The sequence below is a fragment of a genome (genome assembly GCF_019968985.1).
Source record: "MAG: Porospora cf. gigantea B chromosome Unknown PgB_NODE_881_length_9870_cov_121.982, whole genome shotgun sequence".
Taxonomy (NCBI): Eukaryota; Apicomplexa; class Conoidasida; order Eugregarinorida; family Porosporidae; genus Porospora; species Porospora cf. gigantea B.
In genome coordinates, this window is record NW_027179322.1 from 1 (window position 1) to 9,870 (window position 9,870).

General features: G+C 54.3%; 8 protein-coding genes across 9 annotated transcripts; 5 read left to right on the forward strand and 3 right to left on the reverse strand.

Annotated features, from left to right (window-relative positions):
* On the reverse strand, positions 1-223 carry KVP17_005217 (uncharacterized protein; the record flags this gene model as incomplete). The annotated part of the gene is made up of 1 exon (XM_068515023.1): positions 1-223. A coding segment is annotated over one exon (223 nt), but the record flags the coding sequence as incomplete, so codon positions are not given.
* A 115-nt stretch (positions 224-338) lies between these two features.
* On the forward strand, positions 339-2,432 carry KVP17_002341 (uncharacterized protein; the record flags this gene model as incomplete). The annotated part of the gene is made up of 1 exon (XM_068518512.1): positions 339-2,432. The coding sequence occupies one exon, from the start codon at positions 339-341 to the stop codon at positions 2,430-2,432; it is 2,094 nt and encodes a 697-aa protein (XP_068371280.1).
* A 65-nt stretch (positions 2,433-2,497) lies between these two features.
* Positions 2,498-3,079, forward strand: KVP17_002338 (uncharacterized protein; the record flags this gene model as incomplete). The annotated part of the gene is made up of 1 exon (XM_068518504.1): positions 2,498-3,079. The coding sequence occupies one exon, from the start codon at positions 2,498-2,500 to the stop codon at positions 3,077-3,079; it is 582 nt and encodes a 193-aa protein (XP_068371276.1).
* A 599-nt stretch (positions 3,080-3,678) lies between these two features.
* On the forward strand, positions 3,679-4,272 carry KVP17_005218 (uncharacterized protein; the record flags this gene model as incomplete). Its single annotated transcript, XM_068515024.1, has 2 exons — positions 3,679-3,953; positions 3,981-4,272. The coding sequence occupies 2 exons, from the start codon at positions 3,679-3,681 to the stop codon at positions 4,270-4,272; spliced, it is 567 nt and encodes a 188-aa protein (XP_068371284.1).
* A 37-nt stretch (positions 4,273-4,309) lies between these two features.
* On the forward strand, positions 4,310-4,987 carry KVP17_002343 (uncharacterized protein; the record flags this gene model as incomplete). Its single annotated transcript, XM_068518514.1, has 1 exon — positions 4,310-4,987. The coding sequence occupies one exon, from the start codon at positions 4,310-4,312 to the stop codon at positions 4,985-4,987; it is 678 nt and encodes a 225-aa protein (XP_068371282.1).
* A 23-nt stretch (positions 4,988-5,010) lies between these two features.
* Positions 5,011-5,811, forward strand: KVP17_002339 (uncharacterized protein; the record flags this gene model as incomplete). Its single annotated transcript, XM_068518505.1, has 1 exon — positions 5,011-5,811. The coding sequence occupies one exon, from the start codon at positions 5,011-5,013 to the stop codon at positions 5,809-5,811; it is 801 nt and encodes a 266-aa protein (XP_068371277.1).
* Positions 5,812-6,070: 259 nt separating this feature from the next.
* KVP17_002340 (uncharacterized protein) lies at positions 6,071-7,800 on the reverse strand (the record flags this gene model as incomplete). Of its 2 annotated transcripts, XM_068518511.1 has the most annotated exons (8): positions 6,071-6,190; positions 6,217-6,565; positions 6,594-6,712; positions 6,739-7,063; positions 7,092-7,223; positions 7,252-7,522; positions 7,549-7,715; positions 7,742-7,800. In XM_068518511.1, the coding sequence occupies 8 exons, from the start codon at positions 7,798-7,800 to the stop codon at positions 6,071-6,073; spliced, it is 1,542 nt and encodes a 513-aa protein (XP_068371279.1). The 2 variants fall into 2 exon arrangements, with proteins under 2 accessions (XP_068371279.1, XP_068371278.1); XM_068518510.1 differs by lacking the exons at positions 6,071-6,190; positions 6,217-6,565; positions 6,594-6,712; ... (2 more) ...; positions 7,549-7,715; positions 7,742-7,800 and having other exon boundaries at positions 7,248-7,490.
* Positions 7,801-7,967: 167 nt separating this feature from the next.
* KVP17_002342 (uncharacterized protein) lies at positions 7,968-9,323 on the reverse strand (the record flags this gene model as incomplete). Its single annotated transcript, XM_068518513.1, has 1 exon — positions 7,968-9,323. The coding sequence occupies one exon, from the start codon at positions 9,321-9,323 to the stop codon at positions 7,968-7,970; it is 1,356 nt and encodes a 451-aa protein (XP_068371281.1).
* Positions 9,324-9,870: the final 547 nt, after the last annotated feature.

Here is a 9,870-nt window from a genome sequence, read left to right on the forward strand (position 1 = left end):
CTTCGCGGGCTTTGACGTCAGCAGCATTTACAATGATCTCATCAAAGATCTTATAGAGGCCGGGTACGATATCTATCATCTCAAGGCGCATCCGAGTCCCGTCCCATACCCAATACGGCTGCTGCTCCAGTTGGAGTGACCCAACATACGCGTCAGGTCGTTTCAGGACGTGATCCAGCTGGGTAAGCTTCTGGTAGCGTTGTTCAATGGACTTTGGGGCCATCGGAAAATTGTATTAAACAATGTATTTTTAATGAAGTGGTTGACTGCTACAACCAGAGAAACAATGCACAAACTATTTATGGCATGTTCTGGTTCCAGTCATAATTGCAATATTGATGCCCTCCACGAGTGTTGTTTCCTCTCAAGAACTCGAGAAGGAATCGCCCAGTAGTACAACGAGTGAGGATACCACCAAACATCTGGAAGATGTGGAGACTCGCAACGCGACGACCAGCGGGCTGTTACGGGTCATAGGTACGGGGAGCGCAGGGTTGCCACCTCCTTCCATGGTTGCTGGCAGCTCTTGGCCTGCGCTGCCTCAGGAAGTCATGGGTATCGAGAGCCGGTTTTTCCGCAAGCCTCAGATCGTAACTGACGATCAAACATGCGACGAGTACATTGAAAACTTCAGCGACATCTGCGCTAAAAACGGGTGGTGTCCCGGCACTAAGAAGTCGCGCAAGGCTCGCCGAGTGGTTGCAGGTAGCCTTCTCGGCATCAGCATCGTGGGGGTCCCTTGGCTGACCCGCAGCTACAAACGAGTGGGTGTAGGAGAAATCGCATTCGTCACTGACCGGGAGAGGAGGGCGCATATTCTGTTTCCCGGGCAGCACATCCGGTTGGACCCTTACAGCGGCCGCATCTCAGCCTTCAGCCTCACTGATGATTACATCACCTTCGGCAACCGAGTTCACATTGTTCGAGTTCATCCCGGCGAGTATGTTGTCGCCAAGTTTAACGACCAGTATACATTGCTGCAACCTGGTAAGAACCATTGCGTGGGAGTGCACGTATTCGACGATCCTACCTTCGAGTTCATCAGTCGAGCCCAGCAAACTGATGCCGCTATTCTTGCGGGACCGGTGAATATCATTACCGTGCCTCCTGGGAGCCTGGCGCGCGTGCTGATCCGAAACAAGCCGTACATCCTTTTCGAGGGCCAGCACCAAATCACCTCGGGAGACCTCATGTTCCACGACAATACCAAGGACTTGCAGCAGTACGCCAACAAGGACGGCTCCGTAGGTTTCGGCCGTTTGCAGGATACTTTCGTCTTCCATTCCATTGCAAAGATATACTTGAGACCTGGAGAGGTACGCGGCTTGTCAATCAACCAGAGGGCCGTGTTTCTGAACGATCCTGGCGACTACTGGTTCTACTCTGACCAGGTCGAGATGACGGGACCCATTACTTGGGATACGCGCTTCACTCGATTCTCCAGTCTCTTGCGCGTTTACATACAGGAGGACCATGTAGGTATCGTGCAGAAGGCGGATGGTACTGTGGAACTCCTGCAGAATGGGTGTCATATAGTCCCGATGCCCACTCGATTCATAACCTCGCTGCCGTTGACGCTGCAGTTTCGCGATGTGCAAGACGTCAAAGGTATCACCAGGGACCCGATGGAAGTAGTTTTCGGATACACATTTGCCTACAGAATAGTGGATCCGGCCCGAGGGTACTTGGTCGGGTTCAACGCCGAGACGCAAGATTCCAACGTGGAGGTGGCGAGCGTCATCGACAGGGCTGTGGGATCGTGTGCCAACCAAGCCCTCATTCAAATACTTCGAAGCGTATCCTATACTGAGACCGCGTCTTTGGACTTCGCCCGTGCGTCAAACGACGAGAACGCCGCTACCTTGCTGATCGGTCGGCTAGTCGAGACTCTACGGAACACCTTTGGCGTGGAGTTCGTCGTGAACGAGTTCCAGCTGCGAAGCGTGGAGCTGATGGATGTGTCTCGGCGGGGAGACCTCTTCAGCCAGGCGTATGATGCGGCCAAGGCTAGACAGCTCATAGAGAAGCAGCGGGTGGAAGCCAACGCAGCCATGGCCAAGCACGAAATAGAGGTCACCAAGCGGCAGAAGGAAACACTTGCCGAGATAAAGCGCCTCGAGCTAGACAAGCAGCGCCTTACGATCGAAAGACAAAACATGGAACTGGAGACCTCTGCACGTCTGGACCGAGAAAAGATGGAGTCGCACGCGAGAGCCGCCCGGATATTAGCCATCGCCGAGGCGGAGGCGCAGGCCGTGAGAATGAAGGCGGAGGCCGAAGGATTCGCACGCAAGGAGTTTCCCGACCACACGAAAGTGGAACTGGCGCGTATCGCCTCGCAACTCTTCAAGGAGTCGAACTTGTCCATTGTGGATTCTCAGTCGGGGAGTCTCGGCCTTCTGCTTCAGAGTTTGACGAAGAACTTGGCCTGACATGTATATGATAATAGTTTTCCCTGTACACAAGCGTCAGACTGGGATTCACATAAAATCTCCAAATGCGACTCGCTTGCAGTGAGATGTCTTGCCACCTTTCCCAGCCTCCAGAGCTGCTCATGGCGGTACTCGCCGGCAGAATTCGGGTTTCGGAGACGGAGGAGCGGAAGACAATCTCTGCTGGGCGGCAACGACCGTTCGTGTTCCAGCGGGATTTGAAGCGACATTCGGTTCCGAAATGGAGGGTGCCAGTTCATGAGGCCACTCCTGCGAAGACGCACTGGAATATGCTGTTTCCTTGCGTAAAATGCTTAGGAACCAAGGCGCTTGGTGTGGGATACAAGGCACTGGTGGTCCTTGTTGAGGCGTACCTCCGCGGGTTAAGATGCTACGACACCATCCATACCCTTCATGAACTCACCGGAATACTGACCGCCGTCGCAATCCATTTTCTTCATGTCCGCGGTTGCCAGCCCAGGTTGAGTGGAATCTTTGTCATTCTCGTGGGCATCGCCTCGTTGGCTGTGGCCGCCGTGGCTCCGATGCTGTTCCCTCGGTTTTCGCGCAGGAATCTACTGGTGGCAGCGTTCTTTATCGGGTTCATTAAGGCTTATGTCGTGTGTTGGACATTACGTTTTTATTAATTGTCAAGGAATGTAGTGTACCGTCCACCACAGCGACCAACACATCCCAAGCCCGTGGAATAAAGGTGTCACATGAAGCATGACAACCAATAGCGCTGCAAGCACGCCACTCATAAGGCTAGGGGTTCTTGGAACAGGGCAGTTGTGAGCACGCCCAAGCCCATTCCTAAGAGTGCGGGATCCGCTTGAGCTCTTGTGCGGCAAACTTCGAAGAACTGGGCAATCGCTGTCTTGGTCCACCTGACAAACTGCAGAGGCCTTCGAATAGCGGGCCAAACGTTGCCTATTGGACGTCGTACACAGAGATACAATCGGCCCAGTCTGCTTCGGAGGAGCGGACCGGCTCAGGTCTCTGTTGAACAAGGAAGGAGCTGGGCGCCGCTTCGGCGACGTTTTGTCAAATCCGAGGAGCTCTGCCCGCTCTGCGAGTGCTGAGTCGCCCAGTAGCACCGCCGTAAGGGGAGTTCAAACGCATTGGAACCTTTCCCTCTGAGGGGGACTTCAAACGCATGTGTGCCAGGGGATCGTTCTACAGCTCTAACTGCAGCAGACGGACCTGGAACCTAATCCGTAGCACTCCATTTGGTGAATTCTCTGGCATGTCGTTACCGTGGACACTCCGTTGGATGCAGTGCATCCACGACTTTTGGGGGATGTGGCCCGAGGAGCCTGTCGAGAGCGACATTTCGTTCGCTGAGAAGTCCGCTATGAAGGGGGAAGCCTCTGAAGCCTGCAGCAAGTGTCTACCCCATAGCCCTGGTTTAGAAGTGAGGCAATCGACCCTACCCGGAGCAGGGCTCGGACTTTTCACCACTCGCCTCTACCAGGATACAGACCATATTTGTACGTACTCTGGGACCGTCCTAAGCTTGAGGTAGGAGAGCGGGGAGACCGTAAACAGACAGTTCTTGCTAACCACTGACAAACGCTACGTCATGGGCGGGTTTGGACTGAATCATCACGTGGACGCCAAGGACCATCCAGAGGTACTGGCTCGGTACATCAACGACAACCGTCCCGACTTACGTAATTGTCGTATGATGAAGGACGTAAATTTGAAGCAAGCAAAGGTGATAGCCATCCAAGAGATTCCGCCCGGTACTGAACTGTTTGCTTCGTATGGCCAAAGATACTGGCGAGCGACTGGAGCGCCGTGGGAACTATCTCCTTTGCCACTACCTCCTCAGTACTGACCTTTATACGAAACGTGTTCATCATTGTTTTGGCACCATGTCACCCAACCCTCTCGTAACCCTCACCCCTGGTCTTCTAGACCTGGCACGAATGCTGGCCGACGAACGAGCCACGTGCACCGATCGCATGCTGCTGATCCAAAGCGCGTCGACCACTGAACACCGCCTAAAATCGCTCCTTCGGACCCCAGAAGCCTTTGACATGGAATTCGAATGGGCAGTCAAGTCGCTGGTGCTGAATCTGATTAGCGTCGGGTTGCGGCTAACTCTCGACGGCAGCGCTCAGTACGGGCATTCGGTTCGATCTCTTGTTCGAGACAAGGCATTGAACTCGCCAGAGATCAACGAAAGGCTCAACGTGCTGGAGCTCGTTCTCAGCACAGATCCAGTCTGCAAGGTGGACCAGCTGATACCCGAGTTCGGTGACAATGAGGTGGCCTTCGTGGAAGAGATGTTCCGGCTATCCCGGCACAAATGCCGCAGTCTGCAGCCTGCGACGCCCGCAGCGACCGGCAGTCTGCTGACTTGGGTGCCCTCCTTAAAGGAGCCTTTGTCGCCCCGACAGCTCACAAGGTCACCGGCAGGATGTCGCTCTACACCAGAGCGCCAAACAGCGCGAGTGCCCTCCTATAATAGCTACGATCTCGTGGACAAGCTAGTTTGGGGAGGAACGATCCGATATTCTTTGGGTGTTCACAAAAGGATGATACATTAAATATGATGCCTCATAAGTAAATCATGTATTGCCCTGTGCGTCTAGTGCTACTGTGCTTGCCGCTGCTGGCGGTTGATGTCGGAGTTGTCGATTTGAAAGATCCCGTGTTTAAGAGATTGGGTGATGATTCGGACTTCATTCCCACAGAAGAGGCTTTTGGCTGCCTATGGAAGGACGCCCCCCCCGAGAGTGAATCCATCTTGCTCAACGTCGACGCTCTCCGGCCATTCTTCCCTCGTGGGGTGGACTTCGCCTCGTTGGACCCGACCAACCTCCCCGGGTACCCATCTGAGGAGACCATATGTCAGGCAACCGAAAAGCTCGAAGGAACCTCGACGTTTACCCTGAAGTTCCATGCTGCACTTGACTCGGTGTCTCTGGCGCTTGAGGGTCTTCCAATCCCCCATAAACTATACACAGCGTTAGCTCCATGTTTCAAAGAGGCCTTGACTGACGTGCAAGCTGTCACGTTGCAACCTGGCAACCTTGAAATTGGGAGTGCAGGACTACGCAGACTGCTGACAGCCGCTCTGCGGATGCAACCCAGAACGAGCATGACAAGAAAGCAGCTCGAGGACGACGAGGCATTCCTCAGGGCGGCGCTGATGGTCACCAGCGCAGGCGCCGTCCTGTTGCCGCACACGTTCCACGGGATCGCCGCGGAGCGGCTGCACATGGCCGAAATGGACTTGATAAGACTGGCCGCCAAGCCCAGGGACTGGGGCGCCGCAACCATCATATGTGCCGTGGTAGAGGGACTTGCGGTCGCGTGTCTAGTCCTCTTTATGCTCGATGGTTGTCGTCGTTGGAAACTGCAGACCTAGCGCTTTGCAATGTCGTGGCTTATCTGGTCTCGCAAACTGCGCTGATACAGTGAAAACAGGTATGTAGTGTACGGGAAAACCATTCTGAAGAATACCTGCCTCAGTGCGTCCAAACGGTAGCACATCATGTAGAAAGCCATACCCGAGTCGGCCCAGGCCAAGTAGTATAATCCGACCTTCTGAATTACCGCTGAGAGGATGACTCACTCGGGTCGAGGCTGCTGGGCCCAAAGCCGCCATCAGGGCCGCTGTGATTAGATCAACAAAAAAACTGGGCCACAATGATCTCCCAATGGAACAGCTGGGGCAGGAAACGTCGAGGAACGTGCGTTGGGATGCGATTAACCCCACCGCCAGCTGCAGCAACTGTGGGGGAATGCTGTATGTCACACTGCTATCACTCACCTTCCTGGAATGGTAAAGACGACCGCCTGTCTGACGGCAGACGTTGCTTTCGCAATCATGTGTTCTGCATGCGCGATCCGCTGCTGCGACGTCGACAGGCGGAAAGTGGACAAGATTGCGGCCGAAATCACGGTCCAAACCCACAAGAACTGGAGTAGGCTGTTGAAGTGGCGCTTTGATTGTGGTGAGAGACCAGCAACAATTGAAGGGGCGTGGAAACTGATCAGCGCGTTGATGGCACACTCGAATAGAAACTAGGTCAAAACCGCGTATCAGACCTACATTCTTCACGACCAGCAGCCCGCGGAAAGTTCCCACAGAGTCCGAGACGTGTGACGCGTAGCAGTGCCTGCCTCCACACTCGCATTGCGGCTCACCTCATCCAGTACCAGAAATGCGCCTCCAGATCGAGGTTCATGAAGCGCTTGGTAAATCTTGAGACTGGCGGCATCGTCACGATAGGAAATGTGGCACTGGGGACTCGGACTAGCGAAATCTGTGTGAAAAACATACAACCCTCACATTCGGCGACACCCACTCAGCGTTGCGAACCCGGCCCCACCAGCTCCGGAGGGCGTCCCTAGCTTGGCGGCGCTTGGGTGGCCCGGAAACTGGGAGCGAGTCCGGCAAAGTGCACTGCGACCGCAAGCAGAGTCGGAAGCAGTGGTCCAGTTGCTGGGTGTCCTTGGATGCTGGAGCGGAGGCTGCGCACCCGAAGGATCCGAAGTTTCCTCCGAAGTGCCACATGGGCCACAAGAGCTGGACGCTTCCGCCGTCCCCCAAGGAATTATGGGCTCTGGCCGTCAGCTCGTCCAGTGTGCTGTGGGCCGAGACTACACTCGCTGGGCTGAGTCATCGAAGGCTCAGCTGCTTACGAGCCGGTGGCAGTGCGGGTTTTGAGGCGTTTGCAGTCATGGCTGTTCCTATGAACGCGCTCCATTGACGGAAACACCACCCTTTCCCATTCTTCGACGTTCTCGTGCCCGCTCAATACAAGAGAAATGTCTCTGGTGATGAGGTACTCTCACGACTCACGCCAAGTAGTTGGACACGTCGTTTTCTAGAGCCCGATCCAAGTTCCAAACGACCAAACCGGTGGACAAATGAGAGCACAGCCCCACAAACACGATGACGAAGACTTGGGCGTTGGAGTTCCAATCGAAGTGGCTGTGGAAGTCGTCGTTCAGGGAGATGTTGCAGATGCACACCAGAACACAGATGTAGAGAATGAGAAGCATGGTTATGGAGACGAAAAGTTTGAATCCTGATAGCATGAACACTAGGAGCAGTAGTGTGTGAAGGGGGCCTGTTTGAAATCTAACGGCCACCCACAGTACACGTCGTCGGACCACATGAACCAGTACCCAGTCATGACGTAGAGAATGAGCAGCCACGAAAGGATGGCAGAGTCTATCCAGCTCTGCGAGCGGAAGAAATTGCTGGCGACGCAGATCATGATGAGGCAGGTGTTCCGCAGTGCCCCCGTTGAAGGGGTCGATCTGTGACTGGGAGCGTCCCGACTCACGGATCGAGGATGGAACAAATCACATCATGAACGGTCAGCGCGACGGTTGTGAAGGCCATTATATTGCGCCCGTCATAGTGAAAGCTGTGCTTCCAGGAGGCCATCAGTCATAATGGTGACGATTTGTCGAATTGTGAGAGGCCACTTCAAGCATTGAAGTAGTGATGACAAGAGCAATAAACACGGACACATCAGTGCTCACGCAAAAGCGATTTGAAGTTGCGTATCAGTCACGTGATTGCAGACACAGCGAGGTAACAGGGGAAAAATACAGACCAGGAGCGATGTTATCTTCCTGGAAGTCACCCGGACGTGTTGTCAAACGACCTGATATACAGGGGCTGTGGGCAACGATGGGATCGCCGAAGTAAGGGTCGGGATTCGCTTCGAGAACCGATTGTGAGTCTGGAGCGACTGGCGCTGCCGGCCCCTTGAGCAGGGCGTCGGCGGGATCCTGCAGAGGATTCACTGTGCTCAATGGGCAAAGCAGCGGCGGCGGCGATTCGAATAATTCCAGCGGTGTATCCACCCAAGCGTCAGCACTGGCTTCGAAGGGTTGAGTTGAGGTGCTCGTCCACGGCTTCTCTGAATAGCCAGAGCCCCACACGTCTTGTCCTATGTACTCTCCTGTGGTCGCGTAATAATCTACGGTTCCACAAGGATCTGTTTGAAAAAAAAGGCCACCCTGAAGGTGGTCCGCAGATGACCAGGGTTCCAAGCTTAGTGGCGGCACTGGGTCGCATCTTTGTCGTTTCTTTCCGTGTTCGAATGATTCGTCGTCCGTGATTACGACCTCCATTCCATCGGAGTCGTCAAACCGACACGTGTGGGACTCTCTTATGAACTTCGCGTTCCGGCGCCACACCTCCTTCTCCTTTTCTGGCAGCCGGTCCCAGATAGCCCTGACGCCAGCCGTTACTCCAGTGGCCTTTCGATACTCATTTCGGAAGTGTTGGTAGGCATTGGGCCACCCCCGCCCCATCGGCTTTTCCTGCTTGGTTTCAACCCCTCGTCGGTCAGAACCTTTATGACGAACAGGACGTCGGTTTTCGTTGGGCGAGTTGGGCGCTTCTTTAGGCGGCTTGGGTTGGAATCGTTTTCGGTTAATCAGCTTGGGTGCTGTGGGATCTTGCTCCTCTTCTTCGACGTCCACCCAGTAGGAGTTCTGGTAGCCCAAGCAGATCTCTTCTCCAACCTTAATCGCCTTGGTGGCTTGGAGGAAACACCGAGTACGTCCGAGCTGTCGATCGTACCACGTATAGTTCTTTGTGTTGTTGCCCGCGAGGCCAAGTTGCCGGCTGGCATCATTGGCGAAAGAGGCGCCACCATGATACGTTCGTGGAACCTTGATACCATCAATACAGGAGCATTGACTCGATACAGAAACGACATGCGACGCCTGTCTCTTGTTGCGTAACCTTTTTGCAGCGTCGTAGCTGACTACGTGCCCAACATACTCTGTCACGCGATCGCCTCGTTTAAAGTTCCTTTGGGCGAAAAGACCAAATCCTGCGTTACCCTCAAGTTTTGACGGCTCCACGGAGACTCCGTCATTTATCGTGGCTATCGTCAAAAGCCACATGGGATATCGTTTTAAGATCTCCTCAGTGGCAACCCTAGTCTCATGAAGTGCACGGCGCCGTCTCCTCGACGTGCGTTGTTCCACTGGGTCCAGCCAGGTAGGACACTGATGGAGGTCCGGCTCGCCATACTCACGCCGGCGGTATCTCGCTTCCCTGGAAGCATGATGAAAACGTGCCTTTCGTATCCCACTCTAGTTTCCGCCTGATCAATCGTTCAAACTCTGCGCTGCGCCTGTCTACAGAGGGCATGCTACGAATTTCTGTATTCTGAGACCTGGCACGAGAATTCGCTTAGCAATCTAATGAAAAAGACGGAAAGCAATCTGATACGCTGCTCTTGTGCTTCTCCGCGTGCTCCTCCAGGATCTTGACGCTTGAGGTACACATGAAGTTTCTGACTCGAAGTAGAGTCTGCTCCTCACCTGAGACACTTGCCACAAACAATGCTTAGCTCTTTCTCTTTGTTCTTCAAAGTGGAGTTCCCGCCGCTCTTGCCTTTCTCTCTGGCGGCAGCACGTTTTCTGTCAACTTCCCTCTGGTTGCCTC